Source organism: Rhinolophus sinicus, linkage group LG05, assembly GCF_036562045.2.
Source record: "Rhinolophus sinicus isolate RSC01 linkage group LG05, ASM3656204v1, whole genome shotgun sequence".
In the NCBI taxonomy this organism is placed as follows: Eukaryota; Metazoa; Chordata; class Mammalia; order Chiroptera; family Rhinolophidae; genus Rhinolophus; species Rhinolophus sinicus.
The window spans coordinates 100,818,254-100,840,538 of NC_133755.1; the positions used below are offsets into that span (position 1 = coordinate 100,818,254).

Genomic DNA, 22,285 nt, shown 5'->3' on the forward strand with positions numbered 1-22,285 from the left:
ATATATATATATATATATATCCAACATTATATCACCCCAAATATCTGAAGCAAATACTGACAGAACTGAAGGGACAAAAATTATAACATAATAATAGTAAACGATTTCAACATTCCACTTTTAATAATGGATAGAACATTCAGACATAAGATCAAAAAGGAGGCAAAGAATTTGAACATCACTATAGATCAAATAAATCTAACAGACATGTACAGAATATTCCACCACACAGAATCACAAACAAAGCATTCTCTGGGATAAACACCTTAAATCATAAAACAAGTCCAAACAAATTTAAGAAGACTGAAATCATACCAGGTATATTTTCTAACCACAATGGAATGAAACTAGAAATTAATGGAAGGAGGAAAACTGGAAAATCCACATATATGTGGAAATTAAACAACATACTCTTGAATAACCACTGAGTCAAAAAAAAAAAAAATCAAAAGAGAAATTAGAAAATAGCTTGAGCCAAACAAAAACTAAAACATAACATACCAAAATTTATGGAATGCAGCAAAAGCAGTACATAAAAGGAAATTTATAGCAATAAAACAAGCTACATTAAAAATAAATACCTCAAATATACAACTAACTTTACAAATCAAGGAACTAGGAAAACAAACAAACACACAAACTAAACCCAAAATCAGCAGGAGGACAAAAATAGTTAAGATCAGAGTGGAAATAAATAAAATAGAGAATGGTAAAACAATAGAAAACTCAACAAAATTAAGAGTTGGTTTTTAGAAAAGATCAACAAAACTGACAAACCTTTAGCTAGATTAACTACAGTGTTTCCCTGAAAATAAGACCTAGCCAGACTATCAGCTCTAATGTGTCTTTTGGAGCAAAACTTAATATAAGACCAGGTCTTATATTATATATCATATCATATATCATATCGGGTCTTATATTATAGTAAGACCGGGTCTTAAATTAATTTTTGCTCCAAAAGGCGCATTAGAGCTGATGGTCCGTCTAGATCTTATTTTCGGGGAAATATGGTAAGAAAAAGAGAAGGGTCAAATAAACAAAATGAGGAATGAAAGAGAAGGCATTATATTAATAACTGATACCATGGAATGATAAAGGATCGTATGAGACTGTAATGATTATACACCAAAATTTTTGATAACCTAGGAGAAATGGATAAATCCCTAAAATATACAACCTACCAAGACTGACAAATGAAAAAGTGAAAATCTGAACAGACCAATAATAAGGAGATTGAATCAGTAATCAAAACCTCTCAACAAAGAAAATCCCAGGACAAGATGTCTTCACTGATTATTTCTACCAAACATTTAAAGAATTAATGCCAATCCTTCTCAAACTCTTTGAAAAACTGAAGAGAAAGGAATACTTCCGAACCCTTTTTTATGAAGCCAGCATCACCGGATACCAAACCCAGAAAAAGACACTACAAGAAAACTACAGACCAATATTCCTGCTGAATATAGATGTAAAAATCCTCCACAATGTACTAGTAAATTGAATTTAAGAGCATATCAAAATGATCAAAAGTATTATACACCATGATCAAGTGGGATTTATCCTTGGGATACATACATGATTCAACCTTTGAAATCAATTAATGTAGTACACCACATTAACAGCATGAAGCATAAAAGTCCCATGATTGTCTTGATGAATGCAGAAAAAGTATTTAACAAAATTCAACATCCTTTCATGATAAAAATACTCACCAAAATAAGTATAGAAAGAATTTACTTCAACATGATAAAGGCCATATATGAAAAGCCACAGCTAACATCATACTCAATGGTGAGAAACTGAAAGCTCTTCCTCGAAGACCAGGAACAAAAGAAGAATGAGCATTCTCACCATTTCTATTCAACATAGTATTAGAAGTATTAGCCAGAGCATCAAAAATAATAAAATACTAAGAAATAAACTTAACCAAAAATACAAAAGACTTGAATGTTGAAAACAACAAATCATTTCTGAAAGAAATGAAAACAAATGGAAAGACATGTCATGTTCATGGACTGGAAAACTTAATACTGCAAAAATGTCCGTATTAAGCAAAATGATCTACAATGAATTCCTTATCAAATTCAATGAAATCCCTATCAAAATCTCAATGGTCAGTCACAGAAGGACAAATACGGCACAAGTCCACCTTTATGAACGATCTAAAGCAGTCAAATTCATAGAAACAGAAAGTAGAGTAGTGGTTGTCAGTTGGAGGGGGAGGGAAGTGGGGGAGTTGCTGTTTAATAGGCACAGAGTTTCAGTCATGCAATATGAAAAAAGTTATAGCTATCTATAGTACAACACTGTACATACAGTTAACAAGTGTCCTGTACACTTAAAACATGTTAAAAGGGTAGATCTCACATTATGTGTATTTTACCACAACAAAATTTAGAAAACAAAAGAAGAAAAAATTAAATTCTCAGACAGATAAAGAGACAATTGTTCATCAACAAAAAGGGGACCTAAAATAAGGAATGTAGTTCAGAATATACCTCAAGGGAAATGGTAGGTCCACGAAGACTAAATAATCCATGTGGGAAGAAAGATATAAATAATATTTTGTTCATTGAGAATCAGCAACAGCAGAGCATAAAAGCAAACTGTTAGGAAATGGTTATTTTATATGCTGAGAACCTGAAAGTAGAAGTTAACTAGTTGCCCCCAAAACAGTGAAATTGTCAAAGTATTTGAATATAATTTACTTGATTTGAAGCTGTTGCAATATAGCAATGCATTAGTTTAGTCCATTAATCATAATCTAATATAGTTTAAAAAGTCAAGTACAAAAAAGCCCATATATTCCATGATTTCAAAAACTATACTTTAAAAGATGGCTACTGTACAAAATATATGTGAATTTAACAGATACAGACATTACATACATCCTTTTTTCAGTGTGGATGAAAAATATTTGACAAGACTTCAAATCTGATTTTTTTTTTTTTTTACAGATTGTAAGTTTTAGCTGAAAGATTCTTTTTTTACCCTCTTTAAGCAGAGCTAGTCTTTCATGTGTAATTAGAATTGTTTTAAATAGAGAGAATGCGTTTACCAAAATACCTATGCACAGAAAAAGTCTATGGAGCAAATACTAAACAAACATATTTAATCAAATTTATATTTTAGGATAAAAATGAATGGCAAGTGAAATTTCACCATGAAGTCTATTTTAATAATGAAATATATTTAGATTCAAAACCAAAGAGTTGAACTATTTTGACACTATATTAAAAATCTAAATCCCTTTGGCCTGTTCAAGTTGACAAGTTAGCAATAGTCTGTTAGAGACTCATAATAAGAATAACTCTGATGACCATTTGTACTAGTTATAGCATGTTTTTAAACATTTGGTTAAAGAAAATTCTGCAAAAAAACTTTAAAATGTTTTTATCTACCATATAACCCAAACAAATATAAAAAGTAGAGAAATTATTTTTTTCTAAGCCACAATCATTTATAATTTTTTCTATTAAAATGTGAAATTACTTTTGGAATTTTTGGTGGTAAACTGGAAGAAAATCCTTTCCATTTTACAGGAATATTATTTTTTAGGTATATGGTACATTAAATGTCCATGATAGTAAAAATAAAAGATTTGAATAAATTACTCTCCCCCAAATAATCTGAATATAAACATGTGAATACCCTAACAGGATTAACGTTTACCAAAAATTGAAAATTTTCCATACCCATAAAGTTATCAAGAACATGAAGTTAGATTTTATGAAATGACATAAACATAATTAACAGACTGGTAAGTACTATATTTTCAAATGTTCTCTCACCACTGGTAGAAGTTCAAGTCTTTCTCAAGTACAATTTTTAATATTTTTCCATAATTTTAAAAATGATAGTAATTTGATCTTTGTTTTCTGAAGACATAATGAGAGATACTCATTCAGAATTATGTTGAAGAATATTCATTGTCTTTATAATAGAAAAACTTAGAAATGAACTAAATATATAAAAGAGAAATTATTATGAAAATAATGTTAGGCGATTGTCTGCTATCATATTAATAGACTTTGAAAATTATACACAATATAATAATAGAGTATATAATAATATGGAAATTGAGTACTAAATTATATATACAATATTATCCTTATTTAGGCCCATGAATAAACTATCAGACACACTGAAATAAAACAAATAAAAAGGCTGAAATACAAAAGGCAAAAAACTCATTAACAAGAGTAGTATGATCAGGCTCATGTGGAGTTTACATCTATTTTTATTCTTTAAGTATCTTTATGTTCTACCATATCCACAGTAGACATGTTGTAATTGAATGGAAAAAACAAATATAACAAAATGTTATATTTTCCAACTTTAGTTTTTATAAATAATTGTCTCTAAAAACAAAACTTATCCAGAATAAACATAATACAAAAAAAGTGTGTTCAATTCTAACACATTATTTGACATTAAATATCTATACCAGTTTAAACGAACAGGCTAACCAAAATGTAAGAAAGTATAATCATTATTGTTTCCAAATGATACAACGGCTTACCTTCACAAAGTTTCTGCATCATCACCTCCCTTATTTTGGATATTGCAATATAATCTTCCACATAAAACACGTAAGTAGATGAAGGCTTATTGGCAATAGCTCTAAGTTCCGCATCTTCTGTTTCTGAACCAACACCAATGGCAAATAATGTTATTTTACTGTCTCTTGCTGCTTCTGCTGCATCTTTGACTTCATCTTGGGATTTACCATCCGTAAGTACTACTGCAATCTTGGTCAGAAATCGTGAGGACTTGGCAAAAAGGTAATCGATGGCAAACTGGATGGCCTTTCCAGTCCTCGTGTTTCCTCCTAAGTAGTGTATGGATTCCATTGCTGCGATCAAATTATCTCCTGAATCATGGCTTCCAAGAGGAATCTCCAGTACAGGGTAGTCACTATACTGGACCACTCCAACCTGAATAAACTTCGGTCCTATGTCAAAGTTTTTTGTGATATTGACAAGCCACTTTTTCACTATTTCAAAGTTTTCTGGGCCAACACTATAAGAACCATCTAAGATGAAAACTAAATCTGTTGGAGCTGTACGACAACCTATGTGAAAAAGAAAATCATCAGGGCACATTTGTTGTATAAAAAGCAAAACAGGGAAAGTTTGAAATGCATGATTTTTTTTAATTAACCAGATGGATGGAATCCCTTCACAATGTTTATGCATATCAAATCACCACGATGGACACTTTAAATATCTTACAACTTTACATGTCCATTATACCCCAATAAAGCTGCAAAATTAAAAAAGGAAAGCAATAATAGTAAGCAGTTATAAGGAGCCTTGTGAAGCCTAAATAAGATATACTGCCTAGTTCATGAAAATTCTTTGTAAATGAGGGATATTATTTTTGTTGATATCTTTTAATTTACATCTTATTTTTAAAATGAATGATTCCGCTTTAAAAATAGGAAATAACAAATGCATGCTGTATAAAAATATGATATCTAGATATTTCCTTGTAGGGACAGGTATTACCATTAAGCAGCATTTTATTCCATGCCTCCCACTGAATACATGAAAATAAAAAGAAATGAATGTGTGATTTTTCAGCTACCCACCAACATCATTGTTTTATTATTGAAATGTTTTATTTAATACCACATGAAAGATACACATGCACACACACCAATAAATAGGGGAAAATAAATCAAAAAAAATAATTTCTGCCAACTTCAGGACTCAAGTAGCCACTACATTCATATTCTTTAATGTAGCTGATAAAAGTTAAATGATCCGAGATCACCAAAACAATCACTCTTGCACTACATGCAAGATGAGTGTTCCAAGGTCTTAACCCTCATCTTCAGCCGATAATGTCATCGAAACATTAGCATGTGCTAAGTGAATCTATATTTAAGGGTATAAAGCTATTTCTTCCTCGGCAGAGATAAAGATTCTTCTTTCATGATACCAAGAAACAAGTGTGATCAGCACATCTTATAGTTCTACTGGGAAAAAGACTAACTCTGGTACAAGTTACACTTAGACAAGTTCTAAGCTCTGTGGAAAACAAACAAAAAAATCTTAAATCTTTTTTTCCACAGTACATGACATGCCTCTAACCCTATTTCATTCTTTCATTATATGTATATTTCATTCTTTCATTATATGTGTACTGAATGCCTACTCTGTGCCTATCATGCTAGCTACTGGCGATAAAGATAGATATCTTAAAAAGCTCACATTCTAATAAGACAGACAACTGTCTGGTTAGGTAAAGTACAAAGTGTCATGAGAACATTTAGGAAGGGCAACCTAACTGTGGAAAGTTAAGGCAGGTTGTATGGGAAAGCCTCCAGGCAAACTAAGATCTGAAAAGAGAGCTTTAGCCAGGTGTAGAAAAGCACATTCTAATCAGAGGAAACAAAGTGCAAAGGTCCAGAGATGAGAGACAGCCTAAAAGACAAACTTTTGTGTGTGTGTAATTCCAATAGCTTGAAATGGCTAACGTAGTATACAGGAAGCAACGGCTATACTTGCCTTCTCCTTCTATAATTTCTGCACTCAAAGCAGCAAAAATACTACCGTTCATGCCCCTCTGATAAGAATCGCATGTCCCTGGATTTGAGGAGTTGGGATAGAATGAGATGAGCCAAGGTAATATGATAACAAATTTTCAGTCTTGTGTTTTTACTCATATTAATGGTCTCTCTTAAGTTTTGATCAGATGCTCAATTTAAAGTTATAAAAAGGGTGATTTATTTTCTGTAGATAGTGCAAATACGAGATCATAATTGCAAATAATGGCACTGGGGGGAAAAGTTTAGTGACAATTAGTATAAGTATTTTTGCATCTCCTTAGGAGTAAATCAATCCATCCATCCATCAATTGATTGAATTGTCTCTCCCTCTCTTCCTCTTCCTTACTCCCGACTTTGCTCTCCTTCCCTTTCCATTCTTTTCCTTACCTTTGTCTATTTATAGATCTGGAATGATAGCAAGGCTCACATGAAGAGGCCTCCATTTTACAGTTATCACCACTTACCCATCACAATAACCAGCAAAAATAAACACTATTGTCAGGTGAACATGCATAATAGTCACAAAGCTACCAAAATAAACAATGCCAAAACATGAATTTGTCTCAAAAATGTAAGTGTGATTATGACATTACGCCTAAGATGCTATAGAGCAGGTGGTGGTGAAATATGGAAAGGCACGAGGGACACTATTCCAACAACCTCTGCCATGGTGACCACTGCCAGAGTTCAGGGCAGGGACAGCACAATGGAATTTGGCCCAGAGGCAAACTTTCTAACCCAAGGGAATGCAGTTCCTCTGTTATTGTTGGAAACCGGTCTGAGGTTATGCTTCTATGGAGGTTTAGTGGGAGAGACGAGAGGACAGGAAAGTTGTGTTTGCAGAGCTCTTCAGTGTTGCCCTTCCCAAATACTATGAGATCCATTATTGTCTGGACATGCCAGTGTTTGTGTGCCACTTGATTCAGTGGTTATAAACTCTTACAGGGCTATTCTTAGCCCTTCCTACCCCTTTCCACAGCCATGGAGCATATATTTCATACCTGCAAGGTTAGCCAAAACCCTGCGTACAAAAGCAAATATTACCATTTATAAATCCCAGACAAAATACCACTCCAAGAGACCTCCTCCTTACAGACATGAATCACTGGTGTCATACAAAAGGAATGGACTGAAGGTGAAAAGCATAGTTCAAATATGAGTTACAGTTCTAACAAGCTGTATGACATTAAGTGAAAGCCTCTTAAATTCTGTGAATCTCTTTTCCCACTCAAAAAAACCCAGAAGAAACTATCTACCTTGCTTTGGTGGTTTAAACAGTAAAAGTGTTATGCAAACACTAAATATTATTGTTTTAATAAATTTTTAGCCAAGTGGAATCAAATAGTCAAACCATCTGATTTAACTGTGATAGAAACCATAATCAATTTAGAGTGTGGCATTTATGTTTATGAATTTTAAAAGATGAAAATAAGCAAACTTTTAAAAATAAGTATGGTATTTGTAAATGGTGGTCTAGGTAGCAGAACTACTGTATTTTGTCGCGTATAATGTGCTTCCACGTAGAATGCATACCCACTTTTTTGGCCCAAATTTTCAGGGAAAAACTCATCTATTTTAATTTTTTAATCCAAATTTGTATTTGTTTATATTTAGGTACTTACTTTTTGTGTTACAAATAAATTTTAACATTAATTTTTAAAAATATTATGGTGCAAGATATTTTATGTAACAAATAATTACAAAACACAAGAACAGATACAAGGCACAAGAAATTTTATGTACTGGTAACAAATTTACGATATTTACGCATCACAGAAGGCCAAGAACTCTTCGTCATTGCAAGTTCCATGTAAGTTCAACAAAATCGATTATCGTATTCCAGTGTATTATTTTGCATATGAATATTATTATTGATTTCTGGAGTTACACTTTTAACTCATAAGCATAAGTAAAAGAATTAAAAACATTTTTGTAGATATGGAATTAGTACTACCCATGTAAAATACGCATCCTTATTTTTCCCTCACAAATTTGGGGGGGAAAGTGCTCATCATACACAGCAAAATGCATATTAATTAATTAATATAGCCTTCCTTCTCTAATGAAAGGCCTCCTATAGGGAATCAGAATAGTTACCACTTACTGAGATGTCACTGTACTAAGCCATTTACAAGCATTATCTCCTTGACATAGATTATCTCATTATCTCTATGACATACCCTCAGAGGAGGTAGGTATTTTCTTTTATCTCCATATCAGGAAGCTCATAAATGGCTGAAGAGAGACTCAGTACTAGAGTGTTTATTCAAAAGCCTGATGGGTTAATGGAATAAACAATTATCACAGAATTTTCTCAAAATTAACTCCGATAGAAGCTTTTCCTCTCAGTTAATGTGTAACACAGAAATTCATTCATTTTTAGGGAATTATAGCATCAAAGACAATAAGATCCTTAAACCATTGCTTGAGCTTCCCTTACTTGGTTTCTATAATCAATCTGTTGATAACAAAATGAGAATGCTGATAGTTCTTACTTGATCTTATTTCCCCATCTTCAGCTAATACAGAATTCTGAAGAAGCAGGACGATAACTATACAAAGAAATGTAATATGATGACCCATGTTTCTATTTTCGTTTTAATATTTTGGTTTGAGGATTCCTAAAAAGAAAAAAACAAAAGCAAAGTTAAATATATTAGAAAAATAAAGACAAATACCTAACCATTATAAATTTAACATTTAAATTACAATACCCAGTTGTAGTACAGTTAATTTTCACTATCTTTAGAATCTGTGTCCAAAATAGACACAGATTTAAATATATTATGCAAGAGGACAGTGTAGGAGCATAGGGAGACCATGATAAATCCTTTAATTGATAGTTATCTTAGAAAAGTATAAACTTTTCCAAAACTTTGGGCTTTCCTCAAAATATTTACTAGAATTCCTTTTAGCATATTCTGCAGACCCTTATCACATTCTTGTTATTATCTCAAAGTTAGCAATCATTCTTCTTTTAAATATGGATTTGCATTTAAGAAACAGTCAAAGCATATCTGGTAAAAATATTTATATGATAAAGCTGAGTGACATAATTTATTTTTTAAATGGGGTGTAATTATGATCTATTTTATTTGATTTATAAATACTCAGTTATACACCTTTTACATATTTTCTAAGTTTATCCAAGGACTTCACTTCTGCTTAGAATGTGTAAAGTCTCAACAGACTTTCACTTCAAACAATGAGAATATGGCAGATTAATTATAACACTATAGGCTTTCTAAAACTAACAGAAAAAACAGAATTTAAAGAAAACTAAATGAACCAAATTTCAAAAGTTATTAATCCTTTATAAGATAGAAGAAATTCAGGGCTGCTTTTGTACCTAGAAGAAAGGGAATTATCCTCAAGAATAGGAATTTGCCACAGCATAGGAGAAACCCTCAAAATTGGCCTGACAGGTTAGAAGCCTGAGTAGGCCCAGGCACAGAACAAGTATGCTCCCACCCAGCAATTCTTCCCCATGGGCTTTAACTGAGTGCATGGAGTAGACAAGTAATACGAGGTCTGACAATGCAATTCGTGAACTTGCCACTGTGCGCTTACATTGGTAGCACTGTACCAACAGCTCAGTAAGGTTTCATAACCTTGGTATATCAGTGTCTCACAGCTGTGTTCGTGTCAATGTGTGGCGCTGTCTTGCTGAGTGGCATTCATTATTGTTGTTACCTGTTTTTGTGTGCCATCGTGAGAATGTCTGAGCTTGAATTAGAGCAACGAACAAACACTAAATTTCTTGTTAAACTTGGCAAGAGTGGACGTGAAATCAGGGACATGTTAGTCCAAGTTTATGGAGATAATGTCATGAAGAAAAGAGCAGTGTACACATGGATTGAACGTTTTTCTGAAGGGAGAGAACATAGCACTGATGAAGAGTGGTCAGGGAGGCCTGTAACGAGCAGAACTGATGAGAACATTGCAAAAATTCGTTGAATTGTGCGTCAAAATCTTCAGCTGACTGTGAGAAGCATAGCAGACCAAGTAAGGTAAACATTGATAGAGAAACAGTCAGGAAAATCTTAACTGAAAATCTTGGCATGAGAAAGGTGTGTGCAAAAATGGTCCCAAAGGAGCTCACCGATGAACAAAAGCAAAGGAGAGTAAAAGTCTGTCAAGACCTTTTGGAGAGGCAAGACAATGTTTTGTGCCATGCTATCACTGGTGGTGAAATATGGGTGTACCAATACTTCCCTGAAACAAAGCATCAAAGTGCACAATGGAAGTCAGCCACTTCTACACAACCAAAAAAATTTTGTCAGTCCAAACCAAAAGTCAAAATGATGTTGCTAACTTTTTTTGTAATCAGAGGGATTATTCATTATTAATTTGTACCAACTGGACAAACAGGTAACCAAGTTTACTATTTAGAAGTGCTGAAAAGGCTAGATGAAAAAGTTAGAAGAAAATGACCTGAACTTTTCACCAACAATTCATGGCTCTTGCATCTCGACAATGCACCAGCTCATACAGCACTGTCTTGAGGGAGTTTTTAGCCAGTAAAGAAATAACTGTATTGGAACACCCTCCCTACTCACTTGATCTGGCTCCCAGTAACTTCTTTCTTTACCTGAAGACAAAGGGAATATTGAAAGGAAGACATTTTGATGACATTCAGAACATCAGGGGTAATACAATGAGAGCTCTGGTGGCCATTCTAGAAAGAGTTCCAAAATTGCTTTGAAGGCTGGACTAGGTACTGGTGTTGGTGCATAGCTTCCCAAGGGAAGTACTTCGAAGGTGACTGTAGTGATATTCAGCAATGAGGTACGTAGCAGTTTTTCCAGGATGAGTTCGCAAATTTAATTATCAGACCTCATGTGGCGAAAGATGAGAGCAGTTTAAACTGCCTAGGGAGATCCTTCCCCTGTTCAGACACCCAAGGAAGACTTCAAATACAAATCCTTGAATTACTGAAGGCAACAGAATTAAGAGAAGTTCCTCCAAGGCACTCTAGTCCTTTACTACAGTGGAACGAGAGATCACAAAAAGCAGAAAACCAAAGGAAGGACAAGAGAAAAATAAACTTAGAAATACAAAAAGCTATAAATCATACTAAAAAGCTGAAAAAAATCTCTCAAAGTTTTCCCAAGATATGAGAAGAAACCTGAAAATGTGATGTCTGATCAGAAGAAAAACACTCACTATAAAGCAGATCCAGAGATGATCTCAATATCAGAAATATCAAACAGTGTTTATAAAATGGTTATGATCAATATTTTAAAAGATCTAATAAATAAGATGGACAACAATGTGTGAAACTATGGGAAATTTCAGGAGAGATGGAATCTATTTAAAAAAAAGATACAAACTGAAATGCTTTCAAAGAAAAATATATCAAAAAAGAATTCATACAATGGGCTTATCTGCATACACTGATGAAAAAGATTAGTAAACTTGAAGATAAGTCAATAGAAATTATCACAAAGGAAACTCAAAGGAAGGAGGAGGATAATGATAAAAGTAACAGAGCATCTGAAATCTATGGGAAAATATCAAGTAATCTTGATTTAGAATAACAACTAATCAGTTTTTCAGATGGAAAGGAGAAAGTGAATGAAGAGATATTCGAATATACACTGGCCAAGAATTTTCCAAATTGACAAAAGTTACAAACAATCAAGTTAAAGAAGTCCAACAAACTCCAAAATATAAGGTAAGTCACACCTAAGCATGTCTTAATCAGTTGAAAATCAAAGAGAAAATTCTTAAAACTAGCCAGAGAAAAACAGGCATATTACACACAGGACAATAAGAATTTAGATGGAAATTTCATAGTAATAAATGGGCAAGGGACAAGAAAGATATTAAAAAATCTTAAATGTGTAAACTTCTAATAATAAAGCTTCAAAATACATGAAGCAAAATATTTCTCAAAAGTTTTAAAAAGACAAATTCAAGTCATAATGTGAGATTTTAATATCACTTTTCAGTAATTATTGAATTAGACAAAAATATTAGTAATGGTACAGAAGGTTTGAAAATTATCAACCAACTTAACCTAGTGATATTTATAGACTACTCCACATAACAACAACAGACTATTGATTCTTTTATAATGCATATAAAATAGTCACCAAAATAGATCGCATCTTGGAGAAAAAGTCTCAAATTCCAAAGAAATGAGATTACACAGACTATGTTCTTTGGCCTAAATGGTATTAAATTAGAAAAGAAAATACTTTAAAATTTAGCAATATACTTCTAAATAATCCATGAGTTAAAAAGATTACTATAGTTTTGTAGTATAGTTTGAAATCAGACAGCATGATATCTCCAGCGTTGTTCTTAAATCAACTTTATTCATTTATTTTTTAATATTCTATTTCATTGCAAATTGGATTTAATATTGTTTTTGAAAATAGTTGCTATGTTACGTATAACTTTTCCAGTAAAAGTTGTGTTATAAGCTGTAAAAAAATAAAGACAAGAAATATAAATTATCTAAGTCAATATTGAAACAAGAGATTGCCACTGTAGATCCTACAGACATTAAAAGGATAATAAGTAGACAGATGAAATGGACAAAATTCTAGAGTAATCTACTTATTGACACAGGTCTAAGTTGAAGTTATCTATTACAGAATTTCATTTTTTAACCAAACATTTTCTCACAAAGAAGACTATAAGTCCAAGGAGTTTCACCAGTAGTTTCTATCAAACATATAAAGGAAAAAAAAAAATACTAATAAAACTCTTTCATGAAATAAAATTAAATGAAAATAGAGGCCACTCCACTGTACACCTTAAACTAATATAAAATAATACTGAATGTCAACTATAATTGAAAAAACAATAGTCACAGGAATATAAAGTATAGAGGATATAGTCAATAATATTGTAATAACTATGTACAGTGTCAGATGGGTAACAGACTTATTGGGGTTAACACTTTGTGAGGTATATAAATGTCTAATCACTAAGCTGTTTTGTACCCCGACACTAATATAATATTCTATGTCAATAGTAATTGAAAAGGAAATTTTTAAAAACTAAAAAATGAAAATAGAGGAGAAGTGAACTCTCCCCAACTTTCACTATGAGGCCAAAATAACCCTAACAGAAAACTAGACAAAAATATTACAAGATAAAATTATAGTCCATTTTCCTTCATGAACAGAATGCAAAATTCCATAATAAAATATAAGCAAAGCAAATCTATAAATATATAAAAAGATTATGACCAAGTAAGGTTTATCACAGAAATGCAAGGTTGGTTTAACATTAAAAACTCAATTGACATAAGACTCTGAAAAAGAAAAATCACATGAACATCTCAATTTATGCAGCAAAGACATTTAACATGCATTCATGATAAAAATTCTCAGCAAACTAAGAAATAGAAGGAAACTTCTTCAACCTGATGAACGCCATCTGTGAAAAATCTACAGGTAACATCGTATTGAATGATGAAAGACTAAATGATTTCTCCCCCAAATCAGTAAGAAGTTAAGGATACACTGTAACATCATTTCTATTTAACAAGTACAGGGGGTCGTAGCCAGTGCCATATGCAAAATTAAAATAAAAAATATAAAGAAATAAAACTGTAATTATTGACAGACAACATGTCTGTCTATATAGAAAAGTTTTTGAAATCTACCAAAACACTAGTAGAATAAGTGAATTTAGCAAGGTCACAAGACACAAGGTTAATAGTTTTTCTAAGGGTTTCTATACACTAGTAGCAAAATTGGGGGAAAATTAAATATCATATCCAACAGTATCAAAAGCAACATAAAGCTACCAATAAAGCTAATGAAAATGTGAAAGACCTCTATACTAAAATATATAATACATAATTGAGATTAATTAAAGAAAGCAAAAAGTGGAGAGATCTAGCTTTGTGGATTAAAAGACTGAGTATTCATTACGTGTCCATCCTCCTCAAATTGACCTATAGATTCAACACAATTCCAAACAAATCCAGCAGATTTTGAAAAGAAATTGACAAACTTATTCTAAAATTTATATAAAATGCAAATTGTTTTGAAATAAAAAAAAATCATAAATGAAGAACAACCTTGAATAATGATCTTCATTAAGAATTAAATTGAATAATTTACACTGTCTGTTTTGACTTACCATAATCTATAGTAATCAAGAAAGCATGCTATTGTGTAAGGATAAACATATAGAATGGAACACAATAGAGTTCAGAAATAGACATACACTTTCATGGTTAATTGATTTTCAATAAGTTTCAAGGTAATTAAATAGGAAAATCTTTTTAATAAATGGTACTATTAGGTCAACTAAATCAACAAAATAAAATGAATCTTGACCCTAACTCGTTCCATATAAAAAAATTAGTTGAAGTACAGATCTAAATGTAAAAGCTAAAATTATAAAACTTCTAGAGAAAAACAGGAGAGAATATCTTCACAACTTTGGGATTAGGCAAATTTTCTTAGGGCTCCAAAACTACTAGTAATTTTAAAAATGTATACTTTAGATTTCACCAAAATTAAACATTCCTGTTCCTCAAAAGACACCATTTAGAATACAAGCCAATATTCAGAATAAAAAACTTATGAAAAAAAATGACTCATATCTAGAATATGTATTTTTCAAAACACCTACAAATCAACAATAAAAGGGAAAACAATCCAATTTTCTTTAAATAGGTAAAAGTCTTGAGTAGACACATTACATAAGATACAGAAACAGCCAATAAACATATTAAAAGGTACTCATCAGAAAAATGTTAAAACCAGAGTAAGATATGATTCCATACCCACTGACATCTCTAAAATTAAAAGGTCAATGATATCAAATATTTAGAGTCTATGTGAAGAAACTGGATGTCATACATTGGTAGTAAGAATGAAGAATGGTGTAACTATTATATTTTAGAGATCTCCTAGGTTCAGTTTCTTACAAAGTTAAACCATACCAGTAATTCTTGTGCTCAGTATATAACCTAGATAAATGAAAAATACATGCCTAGAAAAAGACTTTAATGATATTTATAGTTTTATTCATAATAGTCCAAAAGTAAAAATAACTCAAATGCTATCAGGAGTAGAATGAGTAAACATGTTGTGTGGTATACACATAATGGAATAATATATAGTGACAACAAAAAATAATGGATTACTGTTATACCCAATGTGAATAAATTTAAAATACATTCTAGTTAATGAAAGAAGCCAAACACAAAAGAATACTTAGAGCTTGATTCCAGTTAAATGAAGATCCAACACACAAAACTAACCTATGGTGTTAGAAATTAGGAAACATTTGCCTCTGATAGGAGAAGTCAACTGGAAAAGCACAAGTAAACTTGCTGGTTGATATAAATATCCTACACTTGCAGTGGTGATATTTGGGTATATAAATTTGCCTAAGGCCATTAAACTAAAGGCTTGACAACTGTATAATTTGTTGTATATAAATTATACCTTAATGAAAAACACTAAGTCCAATGTCATCACTGTCATTTTTCAAATGTGGCTGGCCTCTCTGGACAAAGCTATCAAGGTCATAACATGTCAGTGAGAGGGGCATTTTGGGTGAGTTATCACCAGGATCTGCTCTTTTATGGCAAAAACGTGTACTAATAAATGTTGATTTCCTCCCCCAAAAGCCTCAAAATTAAGTGATTATGCTCCTCTACCAGAAACATCCTCATTATTTCTATGTAGTATCTAATTCCTTCAAAATTCTTGGGCTAAACTTAATTGTCTAATTTTATTATATTCTAGGTTGACAACCATTGAACTAATGATATGAAAAGGGCATTAAATACATGTTACTGCCATATTATTTAACCACTGAAACTGGTGTTTCATAAATATGTTTTATAGCTATTTCTATGTACATGTGGTTGTGTGCAACGCATATAAACTAAAGCATGTTAAGTTTTAACATTACTTCAATCATCTGGGGAGCTTTCTAAACATTTGGATGTCCCAGACCTACCTAACAGCTTCAGATTATAGAGCAAGGGACCAAAACTTTAAAAAAAAAAAAAAAAGAAAAGAAAAGAAAGCTTCCCATATACTAATGTACACCCAAGTTCTAGAAATTCTAGTATAAGGCAGTATAAAAATTATGAATAAGAAGAGGGGAAAAGCCTATCGGTTCCTACTCCCCTGGTAGAGAAGAAGTTAGCAACCCCAACAGGAAAGCATAACTCAGAGAATCTCTACAAGCAAGCATATCTAAACATTTGTTGCTCAAAGAGTAGTCAGGGAGCTTTAGCATCCCCGTTTCTCAAATGTGAACATGCATACAAATCATTTAGAGATCTTGATAAAATGCAGATTCTGATTCGGTAGGTTTGGGTTATAGCCTCCGTTTTTTCCATTTCTAACAAGCTCCCAGGTCATGGTGATGTAGCATGAAGTCCTCAGCCGCCTGCCTCAGTTCTAGCGAAGGGGCCTCAGAGGAATATATGCCACCTTTAAACATGGAAAATTCTGTTTGGGAACAATTTAATCTTTTAATGCTATATAAATAGTTCTTCATGAGTAATGGAAAAAGATGAAATTACTTTCAACAGAATGTAGGAATGTAGAAATTTAAACTGAACTCACTTGTTCATGTGGAATATACACTAAGCTAAATATACACCACGCCTTCCAGATTATAGATTTAGCACTGCCACTAACTATAATACCCTGAATACTGTGGTCTAATGTTCAAAACAGAAAAGGAGATAAAATTGGTGATCTGCAATCTTCCCTTCAACTACAGAAATAATGATCCATGTTCTCTGATCTCACAGGATTACTGAGCTAATAAAAATGTATAGTTTACTATGCTTGAGACCATACTATTTCTTTCAATCTTGGGAAATGTTGAGGAAAATAAAGCTTAAGTAATATGGCTTGCCTGTCATATGCCGTCTAATAAGCAACAGGCCCAAAACTTAAACTCAGTTTCTCTCCCTCCAGAACTCTCTCCACTATATTCATTCAACAACAAATATTTACCAAGTGCCTGTTATGAGACAGGTACTCTTTTAGGTGTTGGGAATTCGGAAATGACAAAATTAGGTAAGGACCTGCTTCCATGTAGTTTATGTTCCAGAGACTAAATAAATAATTGGGTAAGATAATTTTGATAGTGGTAGGTGGTATGAAGAAATGAAAAATGTCAAGTGTAAATTGGGGCCAGGAAGTAAGAAAGGGCTCCTTTTGATTTGGAGGTCAGGTGAGGCCCCTGAAAAGGTGCCATGTGAGCTGACACCTCAGTAACAGAAAGGAGCCATCCTTGTCCAGAACTGAGGCAAACTTTTCCTTCTGTGGATGGAGTAAATTCAGCTTATTCTAGGAACAGAAGGAAGGTCAGTGAAGCATGAGTACGGGAGCATGAAGAATGGCAGGAGCTAAAGTAGAGCAAGGACCACATGTACCATTTAAATTTAGAATCGTTTTCCCTAAATGCAAAGGGAATGCTGTGGAGGGTTTTAAGCATGTGTGCATTCACGGTCAGTTTTCACATTAAGTGGATCATCCCACTTTCAAAATTAAAGAGCTCTATAAAATTTAAGAATTATTTGATTTTCAGAGACCAATTGATTATTATCATCTTATATTTTCATCTCTCATTCATTTCCTTACCTTATGTGTTTATCATATTCCATTGTCATTGTCTTTAATATTTTATTAAAATTAAAATAAGTACTTGTGAGTAAATTTCTGAGAATAGTGAATACAAATGAAAGCAAATTCCTTGTCTCCTAGCAATTCAGGTATCTTCCAGTGGGTCCGTGAAAAAAGGCATGGCTATTACCAGGAGGAGTCCCAGGAATTTAATAAAAGCTATCAAAATAAGGGACTGTCAGAAAAGAAGCCATCTCATAATTTGGTTGCTGTGCTTGGCTGTTGAAGACTAAAAATGGTCCCCTCATGAGACACTAACACTCATGTTTATTTATAGGCTGTTTCTTTGAACTAAATTGTAAAACAGGAAAACTGGAAAATTGGAAAACTGAACACACACATACACTTATTGTGTTCTATATTTATGACATTAAGGTAGTAGAAGGAAACATCAATTGGGACAGACAGAATTTAGAAGGGTGAAATTCTGACAAACTGGTGAAAGAACTAAAAGTTTATTCATATATACACACACACGTATGTATTGTAGAGTTTGGCTTGAGTTATTAAAACAATAGAACTATACTGATAACTTTTGGAATTTCATAGGTCAACTCACTCCCCCAAAATATGTAATTAATGAATACCACCTTGATTGTGTATAACAACTCATTGTTAATTAAACAATTGACATTTGTTACCACATTTTTCTAAACAATTTAGTATAATAGGCAGACAGGTAATTATAAATTCCCATTTTATTGACAGGCTAACAGATTCAAAAAAGCTATTATTTTACACATTGCAAAGTTTGGTTTCATACTGCAGAATGGGTAACTGCTTCTTGATTCTTTTGCAGAGTACATTACCTAGCATTCATTAAAGCCACACAAGACAAAGTGAACTGCAGGAACTTGATTGTCGGTAATTTGGTGAAGTGTCAGATTGTCGGCAATTTGGTAAAACCGAAGTGGCCAAAGCAGCTTCTAAATATTAAAGCAACAAAAGAATATACATGTCTGTACAACCATTCAAAATGAGACCAATAAAAGATAGCCAAGGAACATGAGGTACAGTGCATTTTATTTGCCTGTGCCAGCAAATCCACTGAAATCAGGCCATGGGATTCTGTTAGTAGTTTTCAAGCTGTGTTTAAAAAGGAGCCCTTTTTTCTATCCCTAAATTCCTCTTATATTAATATATATTAGCCTAATTTTTTTCTTAACTCAGCTTTAATTTTCATGATAAATTATCAGAAAAGTAAAGATATCAGTTCCCAAAGGGAAAGTTAATAAATTTTAAACATCTAACTCAGGTCAAATTGTTCTCCAACCACCTAATCTTCCAATTCATCCATGATACACACACAAAAAAAATGGTGGATAGCAAGTAAAGACACGTGAGTTCTAGTCCTAAGTGTGTCCTTTTGCCTACTTAGAAAATAAAATGTAAGCATATGTGAAGTTCAATAGCAATACAAGATAATCAAAACAATAAATGGCATACGAAAAGAGGAGCTAGGGTGAAAGGAAAAGGGTGGAAATGAGCAATTTACTTTCAAGTGACTATGAATAAAATCATCAATAAGCAAACCAATTGTAGTTTTCTAAATACACATTAAAATGAAACACGGCTTTGGGGGAAATAACAAATTCCAGATCTGGGGTGCATGATATATCAGACAGAGAAATCTTGTAATTCTGAAAACAAAGAAAGTCTCAAAACTTCCTGGGATTGGATCAAAAGGACCCAAGAGCTAAGTTGAAGGACTCCTATTGGCTAACGATGAAACTATCTTCTGATCGTTAAAAATAATAACTACAATGGATTGAAATACAAAAATTTTCTAAATCTGTGAGTTCATGAAGATAAATATACAAAAAACACTATGGGTCACCTTTGGAGGTTGCTGGAGTACAAAGCAAGAGAATCAAGCATTTATCTTATTTTTCCTACATGGATTATAGTTCAGGATAATAAAACAGTTGATAAGGCAACAGTTAATAAATGCCAGAAGAATACTAGAATTTAAAAAATCATATTTTTAACTCCTGAAATAATGCATCTAGGCAAGGATCACCAGTACTGCTAATATTATTAGGTGAAGGGTTAGACAGGAAATTAGGGCAAATGTGTTATGCTTGCCTCGAGCTGAATCCATCCATCAACCTTATCATTATTAAAGTAGAGTAAGACATGTTTTTCCTGACATGACACAATAGAAGGAGCACATTTCCATCTGTGAAATATTTTTGGCCAATAAAACATAACACCACAATCTACTCATCTCTATATGTATCTATCTAATTAAAAGAAATTTGGGAATATATTAAATGACACCAACAGGATAAAAGCAGCGGAATCTAGAAAATGAAAAATTGTAGTTAATAATGGCTTGAAAACAAAAGTAAGGAGACTGAAGAGACACATCAATTAAATTCAGTTGTGGACTTTGCCGGGATCCTGATTTAAACAACAAACTGTACATAGATATTTTTGAGACAGAGAAAACTGAACATGGATTGGACATTAGATGTTATTCACCATTTTAAAAATTCACTGGATGTGATAGGAGCATGATGGTGCTGTTTGCTTTAGTTTCTTAAGTATTCAAAAAAAAAGACACAAAAATAATAAAAGTACAAGCTACACACTGGGAAAAAATATTTATAACACATATAACCAACCAAAAATTTGTATCCAGGACACAAATTTTATATTCCAAATTTTTTCTAAGATGAATAGTAAACCTAGTCTGTTTTTTTTTTTTTTTTCTTACTTTAAACCTTTTTCTTACTTTAAAACAGGATTTACTGAAAAATATGTCACAAACAAAATCTCTTGTTGTGGCTAATAACAGTATATTCACAGAGCATGCATGACAGTAATGTAAACACAGCCATTGCAGGGAAGAAAGCACTGTATCGAATATTTACCTCCATTAAAAAAAAAAGTCGGGTTTTTAGTGTTTCTATTCTAACTAATTAACTTAAATGTATGTGTGATATACATAATAATTAGTGCAATCCCCCCTCCTTTTTTTAACAAACATTATTTCATTGGGCCATTCTCAAAAAACTACTTATTTTTCTTCATTGACTTATTCCCCTCTCACAGTTTCTAGTTTCAAATTAAACTAATTTAAAGCTACCTAATTAATAAAATACCTCAACTGTACCACTTTTATCAAAACCCAATAAATGGTTATATTAATACCAGCAATTCTAACCATGAGGTTATATGAGTAGTTATTTCTGATTTTTCTAACCAAGTTTGATGAATTTTAAAGATTGTGAAATTGTCAAGTGGACAATGGAGAAAAATATGGCACCAATTCAAACTTCCTAGAGAGTTTTAGAGACTTGATCTAATCTGAATAATTTGTTCCTAAATCATTCTTAATTCTAAGAGGAGCAATAAAATTAGTACTAAGCATTTCATTACCATTACTTATATTCAAACTGTAGCTATGACACCCTAGAGGGTTTCCTAGAAATGCTTTATGGTACCTTGGGGTCTCATATAATTGATATGAACTGTGTTCTTGGGTCCATTTTTAAAGTTTTGGGTCATTTTCTGTTTTGAATTATCATGGTTTTATAATTGCTGTTGATAGATAACCACTGACATATTACTTAATGTTAATTGCTAGTCAGGAACAGAGTCCCTCCCAAAATAACAATATTCCTATAGTGATTATAAACCACTTAATAAGTGATGATTTTACAGCATAGTTTTGCTACAAATAAAACAACGGTTCCTACTCTGAAATATTCTAGGTTTACAGGATAAATTCTAGATGTTAGACTAACAACACATCGATAAAGAGTTGGTATTTAAGTAGAATGATTATAATTATCCTCCCCCAAATTTAACTTTTCCCTCTCAAGGGAAACAATGAATAGTGGAAAATAAAAATGTATGACATTTACATGGAACCCAAGAGAAGACCTAAGGAAAAACTAAAATTTGGAGTGATTGACAAAACAAAACAAAACAAAACAAAAAAAACCCAAAGAAACAAAAATAACAACAAGGAAAAGGCACACACACACATACACACACACCCCCCAAAAAATTAGACAAAGGATAGATACAAACCATTATCACCTAATTTAATAATGTACTTAAAGTTTTTAGTTATCTCTAAGAATAT

General features: G+C 32.4%; 1 protein-coding gene across 1 annotated transcript in view; it reads right to left on the minus strand.

Annotated features, from left to right (window-relative positions):
- The window catches only part of COL21A1 (collagen type XXI alpha 1 chain), a 155,124-nt gene that overhangs the window by 97,263 nt on the left and 35,576 nt on the right, over window positions 1–22,285 (minus strand). Inside the window, exons 2-3 of the mRNA XM_074333116.1 lie at window positions 9,052–9,177; window positions 4,523–5,074 (exon numbers count right to left, since the gene is read on the minus strand). Of these exons, the coding sequence (XP_074189217.1) occupies window positions 4,523–5,074; window positions 9,052–9,139 (640 nt within the window). The 5' untranslated portion in view covers window positions 9,140–9,177. The remainder of the gene's footprint in view (window positions 1–4,522; window positions 5,075–9,051; window positions 9,178–22,285) is intronic.